The sequence below is a fragment of the Nelumbo nucifera genome, chromosome 1, assembly GCF_055504915.1.
Source record: "Nelumbo nucifera cultivar China Antique chromosome 1, China Antique-T2T, whole genome shotgun sequence".
NCBI classification, from domain to species: Eukaryota; Viridiplantae; Streptophyta; class Magnoliopsida; order Proteales; family Nelumbonaceae; genus Nelumbo; species Nelumbo nucifera.
Window position 1 is genome coordinate 177331713 of NC_142649.1, and position 17651 is coordinate 177349363.

The window sequence follows — 17651 nt, forward strand, 5'->3', positions numbered from 1 at the left end:
AACACCAACGTCTGACGTGTCTATATACATACAAGTCTTCATAGACGGTAATTTCCGTTTACAAACTAGGACAACAATAATCAGCCGTCCGATACAAGACATCATAAAACGCACGGCCTATGATTATCGTAGTACAAAGAAATCGAAGCCACTACCTCCGTTGACCACGATGAACAACAAGATCATCGTCGTTCGGTGTCGTTGCTACTCCATTGACTTTTGACCTTAAAAAGATCTCTTAAGCTGGGCCCGAACGTGGTCCCAGGCTCTCCACAATTTGTTTTTAATTGTATCCCAACGATAGATTCTGGTTCAGTCATCTGAGGATTACTAAAAATATTCTTGGACGTAATACATTACCATAAATAGTTTTATACGATATAAACGTCCAATGCCAGTAGTTACTAGATGCGCACTATGGCGTAAGTTAGCTTGATGAACTTATTAGTAATTATATTATTCTTTAAATATATAAATGATAATATTTTATAGCTCTGTCTCTTTAAACTTGAAGGGTCCAAGAAAAAAGTACACAGAGGGAGTATTTCATGGCAGTAGAGACTACAGATATATGAATATATCTCTGCTCGCAAAACCATAGGGAAAAAGTAGCTTTTTTTATCCATCTTCCTCCACGCCCAACAAGTTGGAAAAGGGAGAAGAGCTGAAAATTTTACTAGAAAAAGAGTTTCTTTCTTCAATTCCTTATAATTAAGAGGAACTTCTCTCGTAGAGATCTTTCATCCTGTAAGTTTCTCTCTCCTCATCCCTCTTTCTTCTATTTCTTGTTTTGCTTTTTTCTGTGGTTGGAGAGTCTTCACTGCATGTTTGTTCTGAAGTTTCTATTTGATGGCTGAGCTTGGGCTGTTTCATCATGTGGATATCCGTTTTCTCTGGTAATTTCTAAAGTTTTTGTTGGTTTGATTCATGAAACAGATGGCGTATTTTGTTTTTCCGCCCTGATTTTGAGGGTTTTTAGTTGTTACTCACATGGGTTTTGTTTTTCTTCTCAGTTTATGGGTTTACTTTATGAAAATTTTGGGTTTTTTTTTTTTAATCTGCTATATCACTAATGCACTGTGTAGGGTTTGCATTTTACTGTAGTTTCATGGGTTTGTAGATCAAGTTGTATTTTTGGCTTCCAGTTGAAGCTGTTTGAGGAAAAGGCTCGTTAGCTACTAGAAAATTTGCTAAACTGTTTTTTATAGGTGTTTTCCCATTTTATGGTTTTATGTTAGTATTGAAAAGTTAGGAGCACTTTCTTGCTAAGTCTATGGCCAAACTGTAAAATCTTCTGCCCTGAAACGGTTCTGGAGGAGGGGGGTTTCACCGTTTCAGTTTCAGGCTTCCACTTTTGGAATTTGGTTCACGTGTTTCTCATGGATCTTTCTTTATAGTCCCTCTGAGTCTGAAGTGTTTTGACTAGTTACATTTTGCCTTCATGATTTACTTTAGGGGAAATTTGGAATTTTTATTTTCAGTTGCATTCGGTGACTTCTTTTGATTATATCGTTTTCAGGTTTAGGTGTCATAATGATTTATTTGCCACTAATTCGTAGTTGCTTTTTCCTTATATTTCTCTGTAATTTCTGATGTTTATTTGTCAATACATCAATGTCGCATACAGTTATTTTACAGTATGTGGGCATAATCTATTTCCCTGCACAAGAAGTACGTTGAGGGTTGTTTTATTGCCAGCCTACATGGATGAGAAAGGTGGACTGGGTATTAGGAATTGGGATTTCTCAGAACAGTCTGTAGGCGTAGATGCAGTACTGAAGCCTGTCTCAGGAGTCCCAGTCCCCAGTGGAACATCTGGACATCAAGCTGCCTTTTTGAAGATGGGGGCATATGCCAACAGAAACTCCATGGTTCCTCAAGCTGATACAGGAGCATCTACCATGGAGTATGGAGGGCACTGTTGGGTTCATCCAAGAAACTTCCTGCCTCCAAACAAAGCCAATCCAAGTCTACAAGCAACTCCACTGAACACAGAAACGGGACTTCCTGTTGTTCCCACTGGTTTGGGTGTTCCAACTGATGGACACAATAATGAGTTTGGTAGTAAATCCACAAAGATAAGAAAACAGCAACCTTCTGCAAAGAAGGCTAATCGTGTTGCCTCTAAAGCCCTGAGACCAAAGCAACCCAAAAAGAAGCCTTCTGTCTCTACAACTACAAAGAAAAAGAATAATTCTATGTCAACAGCAAAACATGAGAAGAAAAATTTGGATATTGTTATAGGTGGAGCCACCCTAGATTTTTCACGGATACCTGCTCCTATCTGTTCCTGCACTGGTGTAGCTCGGCAGTGCTACAGATGGGGTGCTGGTGGATGGCAGTCCTCCTGTTGTACAACAAACATATCTGAGTATCCTCTCCCAATGAGTTCCAAAAGGCCTGGAGCACGCATGGCTGGGAGGAAAATGAGTAATGGTGCATATGCAAAGCTTCTTCAGAGACTCGCAGCTGAAGGTCATGACCTCTCTCATCCAGTTGACTTGAAGGACCACTGGGCTAGACATGGTACCAATAAGTTTGTTACAATTAAATAGAGACTAAAACTAGTTTGTTCTACATTTCTTTTCTCTACTTTTAGAATTCAAGTGTTCTCTGTTTAGATATGGGCATATGGCTCTTGCTTATCCCCGAGACATCATGTAAGAGCAGTTTGTAAAGATGGTATTCTAGGTCATATCACAAGGACCAGGACTAGGTTCTTCTGATCTGAAATTAGTCAGGTTTTTAATCTATCAAGAAGTGATACTACTTACATTGGTTGTAAATGATTTCTCCTCTATTCCATTTGAATTTCTTCATGCTATGCCTTACTCTTTTGTGGGCAAAATGGTTGCTTCTTTTCTTTTCTCCAGGTTTTTGTGTGTGTGTTTAGTGTGGTGTAGGGTCCTCAATTCACCTAGTATTGACAATGAGATGTTCTTTTCAAATGTCAACTGGGTGATATTTGTTACATTCTGTGTATAGTGGATGTTCCATTTCTCCTCTCTGAGTTACAGTGATCGGTTGATTGTAAAATACACAATCCTTGGCATTGATAATCTTCAACAAGTCTGTTACTATATAACAAGATGTTCCCACTTCACCATCACTAAAAGTTGCTTATATGATCCCAGTTGCTACTTGAAACACTGGAACTTTTAGTATAATGTAGGGATCATGATCATCATTGGTTCTTATGTAGTCAAGAGGATGACTGTACTTCTCCATCTTCAGTGTTGTTGGGCAGCTAAATGCTGTTTACTTTCTTCACAACTTGAACCTTTCTCAGGTGCTTGGGTTCTCTTTTTTTTTTTTCATTCTCCTTAATACACTTCTTTTTTATCACTGTTATTTATAAGAAAATATGGATAGTGATGCAGCCTAACCTCTAGGTTTGTGGATAAGTTGATGCAAAAGTGGTAAAGTAAATCCAAGCAGACTGAGGGAAAAGGGAAGGTTTTTGAGCTCTATTTTCTCAGTTGTTGAGGAAACAGGCTGGTTGTCTCCAGTCAAGGTATGCTCTAGAAATGTTGAAGGTCCTCACACAAGAATGGTTCTAGGGAAGGAAATATCTATATTAGTAGATTAGGGATTACATCATGAGGGTCATAGAGGTTCTTGTGGATAGTAAAGAATCATGCAGGAATGGCTGTTGAGTAATTATAATTAACAGGAATCTAATGATGCTAACAAAGCACATCCAATGTTTCATTGTTTTTGGGTATGAGAGAAAGCTGTTGGATGGAATATTTTTAATGTATCAGTCTTGTGACAGTGAGAAAAGAGTCTATAGAGGACGTTTGTGATATCCAAATACTGGATCAACTTTTATTGCAAAGTAGTTTCATTCCTTGAGTTTGTCAGTTATTCAGCTTTTACAGTAGAGACAACTATTGAAATTAAGTTCTTGGAAGAGTGTATGTCTGACTTTCAGTCATATCTTAGGGGTAATGTGAGTCATGGGACAGAATCCAATGTGGTCCTTTTAATGAATGATAGCAGCACATTTCATAACAGGTTGTATAGGGTTATCCATTGGATTTAATGGAAGGCCAAGTTTTAAGAAATTGGGTCTTAGGTGTGGTGGTGTTGAAGTTTTGAAACTTGCAATTCCAAAACACATTAATGTGCACAATCTTTTTTCTTTTTTTTGAAAAAAAAAAGTTATAAAAGGGCAAGGATACATCAGAAAATTTACAAATAAATAGGTTAAAACAACAAAAAGCAGCCTATCAAGAAATAGTTAAAGCATTTCACTATACAAAATATCCCTTCCCAAGACAGATTCAGCTAAAGCATCTGCTGTTTCATTTAATTCCCTGGAGATCCATCTAAGGATGCAGTTTAAGGAAGCAGACAGTTCAAGATTTCATAGAGGAAGCGAGCAAGCCTCCACAGGCCAGTCCCTATATTATTGGACCAACCTATCTTATTCCTCAAATCACCCTCCACCAGAACAGAGGTAGCCTGTGTGGATTGAGCAATCCGGAGGTCAACATGAAGGAGATGGACCTTTCAGATGCATCAGAAGCTGAAATAGGACGAGACCCATTCCAAGTTCCCATCAGATTTTCAAAGTAACTCCCTTGATACCTTCTGTCCAAAGAGACTCAAGAGAACCTTTAAAGCTGCCATCAAACTGTAGAATAAAGTTACTTTCAGGTCTCAGAAAGAGAGGGGGGGGGTTTGAGCTGAGGAGCTGCCTAAGGATGGATGGGAGAAGAAGAATTTCCAATAGATTTCTGTCCATATCTCCATAACTGAAACCTGATAAAGCCTGATTTATCAGCGTCCAAGAAAAAATGTGAGCCACAGCATGCCTTTTCAGGCCCTTCAAGGAGGAAACCCTATTTTAAATATTCTTTTATTATGCTCTTCTCATATTCTCCCTGTAATGCCGCGAATCACAGCTCTCCAGAAAATGTTTCCTCTCTTCCCCATCATACTCCTTCCATTGGAAGATAAAATTTCTTACGGAGTTGGGGGGACCTAATGGAAATTGCAAATCGCACATCAGGTCCGGAATTGCCACAATTACGAGCCACCTTGCAGTTTATGAGAAGGTGACGAATTGGTTCACCATCCTGTCGTCATATAATACAAGCATGTAGAGTGATGCAAAGCTACCCTTTCCTCTTCCTTTGTTATGTTGTCATAGGTTTTATTTAACCATGAGCTGCTCCCATATGTGAAAGGAGATTCTTGGGAGGAGAACTGAAGCAACCCATATTCTTTTGTCTAGGAAGGAAGAGGAAGTGGAGCCAGCAACCAGCTGACAAAAGTAAGATTTAAAGGAGAAATTCCCATGTATAGTCCGGGACCAAATCAACTTATCCGGATTAAAGCTGTAAGAGGAGAGAAGAAATCCCTGACAATTCAGGTTTAGTTAGGGCTTTATGGAATTTGAAATTATGGGATTTCCTCTGACTAGGGTGATAGATGTACGGACCAGCCTGAAGATGTGCATAATCTACCCTCCCAACTGTGCAGGGATCATCTTGCAAGTTGCATGTGTGTGGCTCTTTACATAAGCACTATAAATTTGCTCCTAGTCTTGGCAAACCTGTTAGAGCAAACAGTTCACAAGACTCTTGAGTGTATTCCCTTGCTCTCACGTTTCCTTGTTGCACATGATAAAATTTGTCCTAGAACTCTTAACAGAACAGAATGATGAAACAGCATTCATCTGGCTGACCCCATATAGTTGGGACAAGGCTTAGATGGTGATGATGATAATGAACTCTTGTTCATGAATATATTTAATGAATATCTGATTTAATCATTTTTCATCTTTTTTATGGCTGACCCCATATATTTGCTTATTCCATTCTTAATCATTTTTTTTCTTTTTTCTTTTTTTATGGGTCTAGATTCTAGTATTCACCTACTCGTTCCGGATTTACTTTATCATCTCATGGGTCATTGCAGTGTCCTCCAGAGCTTAGGTTGTCCTGCGGCTAAAATTGTAGCCTGAAATTACCTATGTAAAAAATTGTTGGAATAGAAGCTCTCTTGTGACCACACGCTTGTAATCATGGACCTATGTACTACTACACACCTCTATTGCAATCCTTTTATCTTGCTTTAGATGTCATGCTACTGCAGTCCGACATAACTTTGGAAATTAAAGTTCCTAACCCAACATTTCTAGCCTGAGGACAGCTTGTTTTGTACTCCAGAGGACCAGTTACCTTAATTTACATTGGAAAGGTTGTTGCCATGGTGAAAACACAGCTTTCTGTGTTTACCTTAATTTACCTTAATTTACATTGGAAAGGTTGTTGCCATGGTGAAAACACAGCTTTCTGCTATTGGTGCATATATGCGTTGATTTTCTATCTGAAACCTTCTACAGGATGCTATTGTCCAACTTTCCTGTCTATGCTGTCATGTCAGGATGACACATTATATTCTTGAGAAAAGTTTTTCTGTTATATTATCTCCTGCCACCAAGTGTGGGAACACATGGTTTCATTATTGTAATCCTGATTGCGTTGACCTTTGATGTTGCTCATCCATTCGTCTTTCATTTCTTAGGCTTCTACCTCTCACTTGTTCTTTATTCCATGATTCCGTCCTCGAGTATTCATAGGATGTGAAGTTTTGTTTAAACTTCTACATTCACCCATACGTTCCTTCCTGCTAGACCACTCATAGGTGCTTAGGCCCTGTTTGGCAATGTTCCCATCTGTTCTTATTCTTTTAGAAATTCCTGTTCCAGAACAAGAATTTTATTTCTTGCTCTTCAAGAGTAATAGATATATTTGGCAAATTGTTCTTCGAGAACGATTTTTTTTGTTCTACAGGAACAGAAATAGCATTTGGATAATGAAACTATTTCTTAACATCAATTTTGCAAATCCACCCACATTAAGCCTAAAATTAACCATAAAAAAACACGTGTCATTGTCATAGCGATGTCTTCATGTTGTCACCACCTAATCCTTGATCACTTGAGGATTAAAACAAAACATACAAGCAATAAAACAAAAGCCTAACATGCCATGATGCAATAACACCTGCAAGCAGTAATGGCTACAAATTGATCCCTATTTCGTGCATGTCTGCCACCATCACAGGGTATGAATTGGTTTACCCAAATGAAATCATTTTCGTGTGTTTGCTTATAAAAAAACTCCTATTAAATATCTAAAATATTTATAACAAAAAACATATAACCAATAAGGGATGTGCCACAGTGAGTAAGCAGAAATTTTCATTGAGATACAATAACAAGGTTGCATCCACATTAGAGTCTAAAAATTTCTGTTTTCCTTGTTTTTATAAATTTTGGTTCATAGGAGTAACCGAGTCATTTTTACATCCTTGATGAGGGGTTTTGTCATTGTTAAAGTTCATTCAAAATTTTAAAGTCAATGGTCAATAAATTAGAAGCTGCAATTTATCAAAAATAAATAAATAAATAAATAAGTTAGAAGATGCAGTGGTTTTGGTTTCTCTTAATATGGTATGCAGTAGCAATTTCATAATTACGGCAAACATTAACCCAAACCATCATAGTTAAGCTAGGCATATTTTTTACAATCTCTCCCTGGGGAAAAAAAAAATGAAAAATAGAATTTTCCAAAGAGCATGTCTTGGTGTTCTCTTTGTAAATCCTAATTTTCTTCTATTTATCTCTAATCTACCACTATCTTCTACTCTCTTCTCCTCCAACAATATCAAATCTAGTGATGTAGGATGAACCCCATAGATACTTATAACCTTTTATCCCACCAAATCTCATCTCCTGATTTCATAATTTTTTATGTTACTTCACAACCTAGAATTTTCATCCTTATGCAAGACAGACTCGAAACTACACCAAACTTGGTCAAGCATTTACATCCATCTAGGGCAAATTACCTACAATGTTTCATTGAAAAATTCCAATCATAGATGGAATTTGATGCCCACATCACTACTATGGTCAAAAGCATTTACATCCATATGGAATTACTACTATATCCCATCAAATATGGAATCCAAGGCAACTCATTGTAAAAGATGTTGATCAATCAAACAGAGTATCAATGCTTCACTGAAAAAAAAAAGAACAGAATAACCAAGACAAGTCATCACCATCAAGCAATTCTGAACAGCCTAGGCATCAATCACCTCTTGGTAACAAACCAAACGTAACTTGTAATGATTGAGTTTGCGGTAAGAACTCGGGTTTGCAGTGGGAGCAAAAACATATATAAGAAATTCCAGATTCCAGAAAACATATATAAAAGAAAAATTATCTTCTTCCGCCTCCTCTTCCAAAATTTATTCCCCCTCCGATGCCCCCTGACGGTGTGCGAGCTTCATCAAACTGGACTCAGAGAGGAAACATTACATCAGCCAGGGAAGAAGAGAATCTCTTGAGCAAGAAAACCAGTCCAAATGGCAACATTAGTAAGCTGAGTGATGAGATTTCAATTTCATACGGAGGAGATAACATTAACGGTCGTAATAGACTTTGTCAATGCGGTGGGAGCAAAAACGATTTCAGAGGTGAATCTGGCCGAAGTTTAAAACAGATGCCAAAATCCATACCCGTTGACGCTCGCCGTCCGGTTGGAACCAAGCTGAGATCCTCCTTCCTTGGAGATTTGCAGCAACGAGTTTTGGAAGAGTTCACTGTTGAACAAAAGGTTAGTAGGGTTTTCTATTGTTTAGTGCAAAAAACACCCATTTTTATCACATGGACGTCCATCACACGTGTTCGTAAATATGGGTTAACGTAGTAGGAACCATGCGTTCCCAGGGAACACATTTTTGGGGGCATCGATTTTTCACTCCTTTGGGTGCTGTTCTCACACGTCTTTTTATTTGTTTGTACCAAATACGTTTCTTCTCCATCAAAACACCGAGAATTAATGAATCATTCTCAGGGGAACGTTACCAAACAGGGCCTTGGGTTGACTGTTTTGTGTACTCTAAATGAGTGTCATACCACAATATCTATTTCACATTTATCAGTGTATGTTAGGCTGTTATCTCAAGTCTTACAGAAGCCTATTGGAGTGAAGTGTAAACAACTCAACTTCAGCTTCAGCCATTAATGACCTCACAATCTCCTAGATACCCTATTCACTAAAAAACAACACCACCTTAACCCTATCAGACGGCCTTTTTAAGCTGCGTTTGGCATTTCTTATTTTAAGGATTTATCTTCTTTTTATAGTTAAAATGTTATAATAAACACTTTAACAGCAAAAAAGAGATAAATCTTTAAAATAAGAAATGCCAAATGCAACCTTAGTCTAAAGCCAGAACATAATTAATATAGTTGGGGGCCTTGCATGTACAATTTTCAGTTTAGGACCCTTACCACATTCCCTTTTAAGCCTTTCCGTTACCATTTAAAATAAAAAATATAAATTAAATTTAATATAAACCATGTGTATATATATATATTATGTAAATATTATTTAATTGTTGTACATATAATGCGCTGATGTATCACGGTTGAACTGCAAACTCCTTTTCACGTCCGAAACTTGATTCCAATCCACTGCTGTTGTTTGTTGTCTTTACGTATCTCCACTCCACAGTCTCCACCAGACCAGCCTCAACTGCTCAAGCAAACTCAAACTCAATACTCAATGCCTGCCAGCGTCAGGGGCCCTTGATTTACTATATGTAGTTTAATAAGACTAAAGTATTCATGCTAAAACTACTCCCCACCTGATTCTCCGACCACAAATTCAACTTGCAAAAGCATTGCACAAATCGATCAGAGCACTGTTAGTTTCCATCTTACAACCAAGTGACCAACATCCTGCTACCCAATCAATCTAAATTCTAAAATATATGATGTTGTTTAGGGCTGCAAATGGATTATATCTAAATTTGATTGGTTCATATTTAGTCAAATCAGATCCAATCCATTGGATTTATATTGGGTTGGAATTGAATTAAATTGCAATTGGGTATTGTACAGTGTTAACAAATTAAACTAAAAGTGATCAAAAATATCATACATAATTAATAGGGAAATTAACTAAAACTCACCATGAGTTTTCAACATTTCTCTTAAACTCACCACAACTTTTCAAAATGTCTAAAACTCGCCATGTCAGTAAGTTTTTATTTTCCAAAACTCACATTCCGTTAGTGCATCACTAATGTTTCTTAATAGAAGTGTGTCCATGTCAGCATAAATAACAATTTTCATGACCAAATTACCCTTGAATGGTGAGTTAGAGGAAAATCGGTCTTTTCAGTTTTCAATTTTTTGTTTTTTTTTTTGCATTTTTAGTGTTTTGCTATAATTTCCAATGTTTTTTTATAATTTCTGTTTTTTACATTTTTCTATTTTCTACAATCTATAACTTTTCCTGTATTTTTGTTATTTATTTACAATTTTTGTGTTTTTCTATAATTTTTGATGTTTTTTCTACAATTTTTATTTTCTGATTTTGTTTTTCAATTTCTATTGTTTCTATAATTTGAAAATAATTTTTTATTTTGTTTGCAATTTTTATAATTTTTTGTGATTTCTATGTTTTTATGTATTTTATATTTGAACTTTTTCCTTTTTCATGTCTAAATATTAAAATGGTAATATATTAACACCCGTTAATTTATTTTATATATATTTTATATTTTTTATGAAGGTTAAAATGTAGCCGTTAATAAAATGACTTTGATTTGATAGTTCATGAACCAAAATGAATAAAAAATAGCATGTATGAAATTTGAACTTATGCCCGTAAAAACACAATATTTAAAGCAATAGATATAATATAAATTTGAAGTGTGGAATTTTATCGGGTCAGATAGGTGTGGATGGATCTAATTACAAACGGATCAAATTCAAATCATCCTTAATGGGATTGAATTCGAATTTCAATAATGGATACCATTTACAGCCCTGATGTTGCCTATTTTCTCATGCTGCTGGAGTCTGGGGTGAAGGGAGGTTTAAATTGAATGGCAGAGCGGATGCCTCAGCATAGGCTAAGTTGTGTTGAGGCACAATCATGGCTAGGTATTACCATCAGGAACATCTGTCTTTTTCTGCTAATTCGCCATTGGCAAAGTAATAGAGGCTATCAGCTTGGGGATTACAAAGCATATCATTGAATTGGGGATTACAAAGCATATCATTGAATTTGATGGTGCATATCACTCAATTCAACCACCTCTGCCCTAATGAAGGATTAAAATTTCGATATGATATACTCCGTATCGGTTATATTATATTATATCTTTTGGGTCCTCGTTATTATAACTGAAATCGAAAGCAAAAAAAAAAAGGAAGAGTATTGTGCTATTGTTATAAGTACCAATACACAGATGTATCTATACTTTGAACCTTTGCCCTAACCAGTTCTCCCCTATTGCCAACAAAGCCTTGTCATTTGCCTTCCGAGCAACCCCTCCTGGGTTACTTCTCCCTTTCAAATTTCAATGACTCAGAAGATTTTATCTGGGGACCTTGTACAGCTGTACCTCCTTTTTCCTCTGATGATTAATGGAACTAAAACTCTGGGATTCTGGGTGCCAAATAATGGAATAGGGGAATGTTGAGGCTACAATTTGGTCAAAACAATGGGCCTAGTGGTTTGAAATAGTTTTATATGTCAGACCCAGAAAGATGTTCCTTGTATGATGTGTAATCCATGTAAAAGATTTACATTCAGAACTCCATTGGGAGTAATCCTTATTTTATAAAGAATTCTCATTGACAACCAGAAGAACAAGAGGAAAAAAAGGGAAAAAAAAGAGGAAATTTGTTTACTATTTTGACAGCAGAGTTGGTTGTCATCTTTGCACATCTGAGACAACGAATGATGATGAAAAGAGAGGGAAAAGAATTGAGTCATACAAGTAGACATTTGGCCCAAAGAGTCCAACAACACTTCCAAAAGAAATGTGTTTGATCTTTGAACAGCATTCCATATCTCCTATGCTGCTCTCTATATTACAAATCTCCACAGGGTTGCAACAAGAAAATACATATATTCTCGATGTAGGGAGAGCCCTAACTCAACGACAATGAAGATGAAGGAAAAAATAACTCTGAAGGATGATAGGAGATGAATCTGTCAAAGCCCATTATTAGGCTTTGGTTGCTTCTAATGAAACTGCTGCCTGGCTGGAGGTGATCTGCTCATAAAGGTCTCTTATCTTTAACCCAATTATGGTCTGGAAGAGACCCGTCCCATTGCTACTACCTGGGAAATCTGCGTGCTTTAACATTTGCTGTGTAACTTCACCATAGAATTTCGTAGAGAGGTTGCTCAGATGGCTCTCCACATAAACAAGCTCATCTAATCTGTCGAACTGCCCATCCATCTCCAACACAGACACCTAGAGAAACAAACAAAGCAAAACTGATCAGGTTTCAATCTTCTCCATAGAATTTCTGTTCTGTTTGATGAAATTAAAGCAGACCCAGATCAGAATGTTCATGTACTGAAAACCTAGAATGGTAACCAATCTGATATTACAATGGGACCAAACTGAATGAAGAAAACAAGAAAAGAAAAGATTGAGTTTGAGAAGTTGGGGTAAGTTACCTCATTGTCAAAGTATGTGTCTGGGCCATAGATGAATTTGATGCCAGGATACGAGCAGGTCAGTTTCCTGCCACAGGGTATCCATGAAATAGTGGAACCCTCATCGAATAAGTAAACTGGGCTGAAAAACTTAACCCCTTCTTTCATTATTAACCGAACCCTCAGAACCTTCCCTTCGTTATCATCAGGGATAAGTTGGGTGGGCAGGACTTCAATCACAGCATCTGCATATTGCTTCTGTGGGTCTGCATTTTGAAACCATAAAATGGGAGATTGAGATCAGCAGAGATGAAAAGAGTTAAGAGGTATAGAAACCAGACTCAGAGTGGCCATGGAACTTACCAATGTAGGTATCAAAATCTGGTTTTCGGGTTTCAATACTGGCTTTAATACTTTCAAGACTGTGCCCACGTTCTGCCATGTCCCTCTGCAACTCGATATGATCAGAACCAAGAAAATGAACACCAAAAGATAAGCTCTAACACTCCATTACTGGATGCTACATGTTAGACTGCTTACCTGAATTTTCCATGCAAACTTGACCTCATTGCTGATGTCCAAGTAGATGCTGAAGTCGAGGAGTTCCCTTACACGAGGATCGTACCTAACAACCAGAAATCCAACCAACAAGTTAACTCTGCAAATCGACTAAAACACAATGGACTAGTTAGTCTGGATTTTGAATTTGCTAATTAGGTGGAAATAGAGCTGTCATTGGTCGGGACATGGTCGACCATGTCTATAATTACCTATGCTTAACATCTATAATTACCTATAATATAACAATTTGAAACTTAATGTGCAGTTTTTGCAAGGTGGGAACTGGCTGGTTGGTAAGGTCTCTTGTTGGTTGTAGCGGAGGCTTGGAATTGAATCCCGCCCTGGTTTGGGGGCAAGTGGGTTATGGGTCTGGGGGATGGGATACCATGTTTGCACCTGTTTATGGGTCGGATAACCTAACAGGCTGGCCCAACCCAGCCCGTTCTAAATCAGGCTTAGACAAAATTTTAAGCCTATAGACTCAGGCTAGGGCTCTAAATATCGGGGACCAACTATTTTTGGGCTGGGTTCAGGGCCTAGCCCGATAATATTATATTTAATAAAAATATATTATATATTAATAATAAACATATATATTATATAATAATAAAATTAATAGCAAAAAAAAAAGATAAAGCCCAGCCCATGAACAAGTTTACCCCAGTTTTGTAGCCCCATAGAACAAAACCTTAAAAAAAAAAACAATTTGGAACTTCACTTATAAATAGTAAACTTTTATATGTTGATAAAATTAAGTGATTTAATTAAAATTATTTTATATTATTCATGAAATTTTCCCTTTTAAACATATAAGAAAAGTTACAAGGAAACGTTGAGACATTTATATATTACTAGTAAGTGTGCACATTCTTTGCACATAGCAATTCTAAATGATGATAATGATAGTAATAATGTATCCAAATTTTTATATAAACTTTATGTATTTTTTATATTTTTTTTCTTTTATTATTACTCAGATGTATATTGCAAAATCCAAATCTTATTACATAAATATCTCATCCAAATATGTGAAAATTAATTAAATGGAGTTGTAAAGTTTCAAAGATCATTGCTTGGTAGACTCTTATTTTTGTAATGTTTTATCTCTTTGGTTTATCTTTTTTTGTTCATTTATCAAAAAAATGTAAGATTTAAATAAAGAAAATTAAATGAGGTGAAAAATAGTAGTTTAATTTGCAATTTAAACCTCACAATTAAATAGGAATTAAATTAAAAATGAGTACTTTAATCAAATGAAAGCTCTACAATCTTATTCATAATGTTAATAATAGCATAAATATAGAATTATGGATGTATTCAATTTTTTCTTTTTTGTATTTCTTTGTAAAAAAATTCTAATATGTCACACTTACTTTTTGTCTAATATGATAAATATATGATATTATACATGTGTTTGAATGGTTTGTTTACAAAATTATTTTTTATTTTATCAAGTTTTATTATTTATCTATGACATTAAGTGTTAACACATTTGCTCAAAAGTTGAACTACTGATCTTTGCCAAATAGTAAAATAATTTCATTTTTGGTCATTTCAAAATTATGTATTTCATTTTCATTATCAATAAAAATAGTTTATTTATTACACTTATTTTTTAGTTTGATTAATAAAAATATCATAAATGTATCTAATTTTTCTATATTTTTGTAATTTTTATATTTATTTTTATTTTAAAAATTTTATTACCTAACTATGACTTCATCGGTTGATCAATTTGATTCAGATGGTTGAATTGCTTAGCCACCAATTGGATAAACAATAGTTTTGTTTTTTTAGTCAATTTTAAAATATATAGGTTTCTATTGTTAAAAATGTTGAGATAGATCTAATTAATATCATTTATTAGTGAAAAAATAGCTTAAATATGAGATTTAATATGAGAAAATGGAAGTTAATACCTTAAGTATAAGACTTAATGAGAAATGATTAATTGAGGTGAAAATTAATAATTAAGTTACATTTTCAACCCTTACAATTAGAAATTGATTAAATACACAAATATGGACATTTTAGTAGCCATTAAAGCTATAATTAAATGACTTTTATACAATTTTTCAAACAAAGAAATAGATGATAAATTTAATAAAAAAAATTCTACTCTACGTCCGCACTTTTATATAGTATAGCTATAGATTTAATTTATTACTTGATTGATTCAAGTCTTTGACGTCAGTTTGGAATGTACCCACCCAATTATAAATTTATAATTGATTATCAGGTGGACCCAACCCATTGACAACTTTGTTGAGAATTGAATGCTTCTTTAAATAATGAATGGAAGTAATTTAGAGAGAGAGATTATAAACTTGTAACAAATATGTGATTGTCAAGGACAAGCTGACAGCTAATTTCTATGGCAAGTTGGTGTAAAAGAGAAATTTCCTTTTCTGCAAAAGCAGCAAAACTACAAATATATAATAGGATCTTTAATAAAATAATATTGGCAATAGAGAAAGTGATTTAGCATAGCATGACAATGTGTCACACTCAGAATCTCAGACCACCCCACTTGGGCTAGTTATGGTCCAAAAATAATGCCATTAGAAGAGTTATAACCATCTCAATAAAACCTCCTTTTTTCCTTCCGGTATTAATAGATCAACTTCAAATCATTTTAAATGTCTAAAATGGATGGCTGTGATTGACCAACCCAGGCACTCTTTGGGACCCACAAACCCCAATAGTTCCACATTTCTTGGTGAACCCAAATTCTAAAACTGCCAGCTTATCAATGCCTGATAGCCACTGGATTTGAGTTCTTTTTTCTGTTTTTTTTTTCACCATAGGTCCATAAGTGAGTCTGGACCAAACGCTGCTTGTTCCAAAACCAGGTCCAACATGGACCGGTTCCAAAACTAGGTTCTGTCAGTCCAGGACATTGTTAAAAAGAGGCGGAAAGAGATAGTTGTCCAACAGCCAAGGATCATGAGTTCACCTGATTTTGTAGGGTGTGGGTTGACAAGAGAAGCAGAAAAGGGTATCTGGGTCCCGCTAGTCCAACTACATGGTCAAACCCAGATCAAATCCGAGGGCTAAGAATCAATATTTACATAACTTTGGTTTTGTAAGTTTAACAATGTGCTGGCGAAAAGTTCAGCCGTCAGCATGCGGCGTGGCACCAACCCAATTGTTGAAGTACTCATCCTATCTACTTAGATGAAGGTCTTTCTTTGTGTGGTCGAGAGAAACCTGAGAGAGAGAGAGAGAAGGGGATCTCATAATTGAAGGCGACAGAAAACCCAAGATAGAGATAGAATTCTGTTGAATCTCTTCAACAAGATCTCCAAAAGAATAGTATCTAATGCTGCAAAGTGCAAAATGTAAGGTGCAAACTGATGAGATTCAAAGGCACCCCTTCAAAATGAAGACAGAAAGAAGGAAAGTGCAATTGTCATCAACAAAGAACTGAATGCAAATCCTTACACAACATATGTAGGAAAGGATCAAAAGACAACATTTCTGATATGCCATGAAAAACAAAAAATGAAGAGAGAGAAAAATAAATGTGGGATGTGAAGTAAAATAGAACTTGTGAAGGAATTTTAGAGACTCACATTGGGTGCAGTCCTTCAATGACCAGGATCTTGGGAGGTTTGATAAGCTCAGGAGGATCCAAGAGACCAGTAACATGATTGTAAATAGGCTTATCAACAGCAATTCCTTCCTTGAGAGCCTTGACCTGCTCATACATGAGATCGAAGTTGTTTGCTCTTGGGTCAAGTGCAGTAACTCCCTTCTCCTTCCTCCCTGTCCTATCAAGTGAGTGGTAATCATCCAAGCAAATTACAGTGGTCATGTCACTGATCAAGGTGTTTGAATCTGGGTTTCCACCCTTGGGTGGTTCTGCTGCACCACCAAACACACTTGTCAATCTCCTCATGAAAGTACTCTTCCCACATCCAGAATCTGCTGCCAACCCAATCACAACTGTCTTTGATTCTACTGAGCACGTGATCTCTGACGAGTTGGCGCTGCCCCTCCTGCTGGTTTTCTTGCTTGTGCTGTAGAAGAATACTTGTCTCTGGTGAAAACCCAAGTTAGTCTTGGTTGGGGTGGAGATTGAACAGGTCGAATTCAGAGAATGGGTTGTGTAGACTGTACAAATTGCCATTGTTTCTGTACAGACCTCTTAGAATCTTCTGAGAGGAAAGGATCTGAAATCGGTGCTAAGCTATCAATTCTGCTGCTTTTGTGAAATACAAGAAATGGGTTCTGCTTCTTTTCCTTTGAAATCAAAAGAGAAGTGAAGAAAATAGAAAGAAAACAAGAATATGGAACTGGGGAGAGGTATACACAGAGAAGGAATAGAAACTAGTTGTGAAATGGGTTCTGCTTCTTTTCCTTTGAAATCAAAGGAGAAGTGAAGAAAATAGAAAGAAAACAAGAATATGGAACTGGGGAGAGGTATACACAGAGAAGGAATAGAAACTAGTTGTGAAGGAGAAAAAATGGTTAGTTTTGATGGAGTGCTGAGTTGCCGAGGTTTGTTTTTATATGTGCTTGTGACTGCCCCTGGTTTTGGGCAAAATTGGAGGAGATCTTAAAGTGGGAAGAGAAGACATGGTGAGTAAACAA

At 36.2% G+C, this 17651-nt stretch overlaps 2 protein-coding genes across 3 annotated transcripts; one reads left to right on the forward strand and one right to left on the reverse strand.

The window, feature by feature from the left end:
• The first annotated feature begins 489 nt into the window (after positions 1 to 489).
• Positions 490 to 2824, forward strand: LOC104600398 (protein BASIC PENTACYSTEINE7-like). Of its 2 annotated transcripts, none has more exons than XM_010263322.3 (2): positions 490 to 747; positions 1628 to 2824. In XM_010263322.3, exon 2 carries the CDS (start codon positions 1704 to 1706, stop codon positions 2553 to 2555), a length of 852 nt encoding a protein of 283 aa, XP_010261624.1. In that variant the 5' UTR covers positions 490 to 747; positions 1628 to 1703; the 3' UTR covers positions 2556 to 2824. The 2 variants fall into 2 exon arrangements, with proteins under 2 accessions (XP_010261624.1, XP_010261623.1); XM_010263321.1 differs by lacking the exon at positions 490 to 747 and adding an exon at positions 754 to 896.
• An 8801-nt stretch (positions 2825 to 11625) lies between these two features.
• LOC104600397 (phosphoribulokinase, chloroplastic) lies at positions 11626 to 17651 on the reverse strand. The gene is made up of 5 exons (XM_010263320.3): positions 16631 to 17651; positions 13035 to 13119; positions 12858 to 12942; positions 12516 to 12760; positions 11626 to 12306 (listed from the first exon to the last, which is right to left on the reverse strand). Exons 1-5 carry the CDS (start codon positions 17185 to 17187, stop codon positions 12055 to 12057), a joined length of 1224 nt encoding a protein of 407 aa, XP_010261622.1. The 5' UTR covers positions 17188 to 17651; the 3' UTR covers positions 11626 to 12054.

Excerpts from the sequence above, each read along its gene's own strand:
- LOC104600398 (XM_010263321.1), top strand. The coding sequence starts at position 850 with ATGGCTGAGCTTGGGCTGTTTCATCATGTGGATATCCGTTTTCTCTG. Across the intron at positions 897-1,627 it reads GTGGATATCCGTTTTCTCTG|TTATTTTACAGTATGTGGGC; the intron begins GTAATTTCTAAA and ends TGTCGCATACAG.
- LOC104600397 (XM_010263320.3), bottom strand. The coding sequence starts at position 17,187 with ATGGCAATTTGTACAGTCTACACAACCCATTCTCTGAATTCGACCTGT. Across the intron at positions 13,120-16,630 it reads ATTGAAGGACTGCACCCAAT|GTACGATCCTCGTGTAAGGG; the intron begins GTGAGTCTCTAA and ends TCTGGTTGTTAG. Across the intron at positions 12,307-12,515 it reads ACACATACTTTGACAATGAG|GTGTCTGTGTTGGAGATGGA; the intron begins GTAACTTACCCC and ends TTGTTTCTCTAG.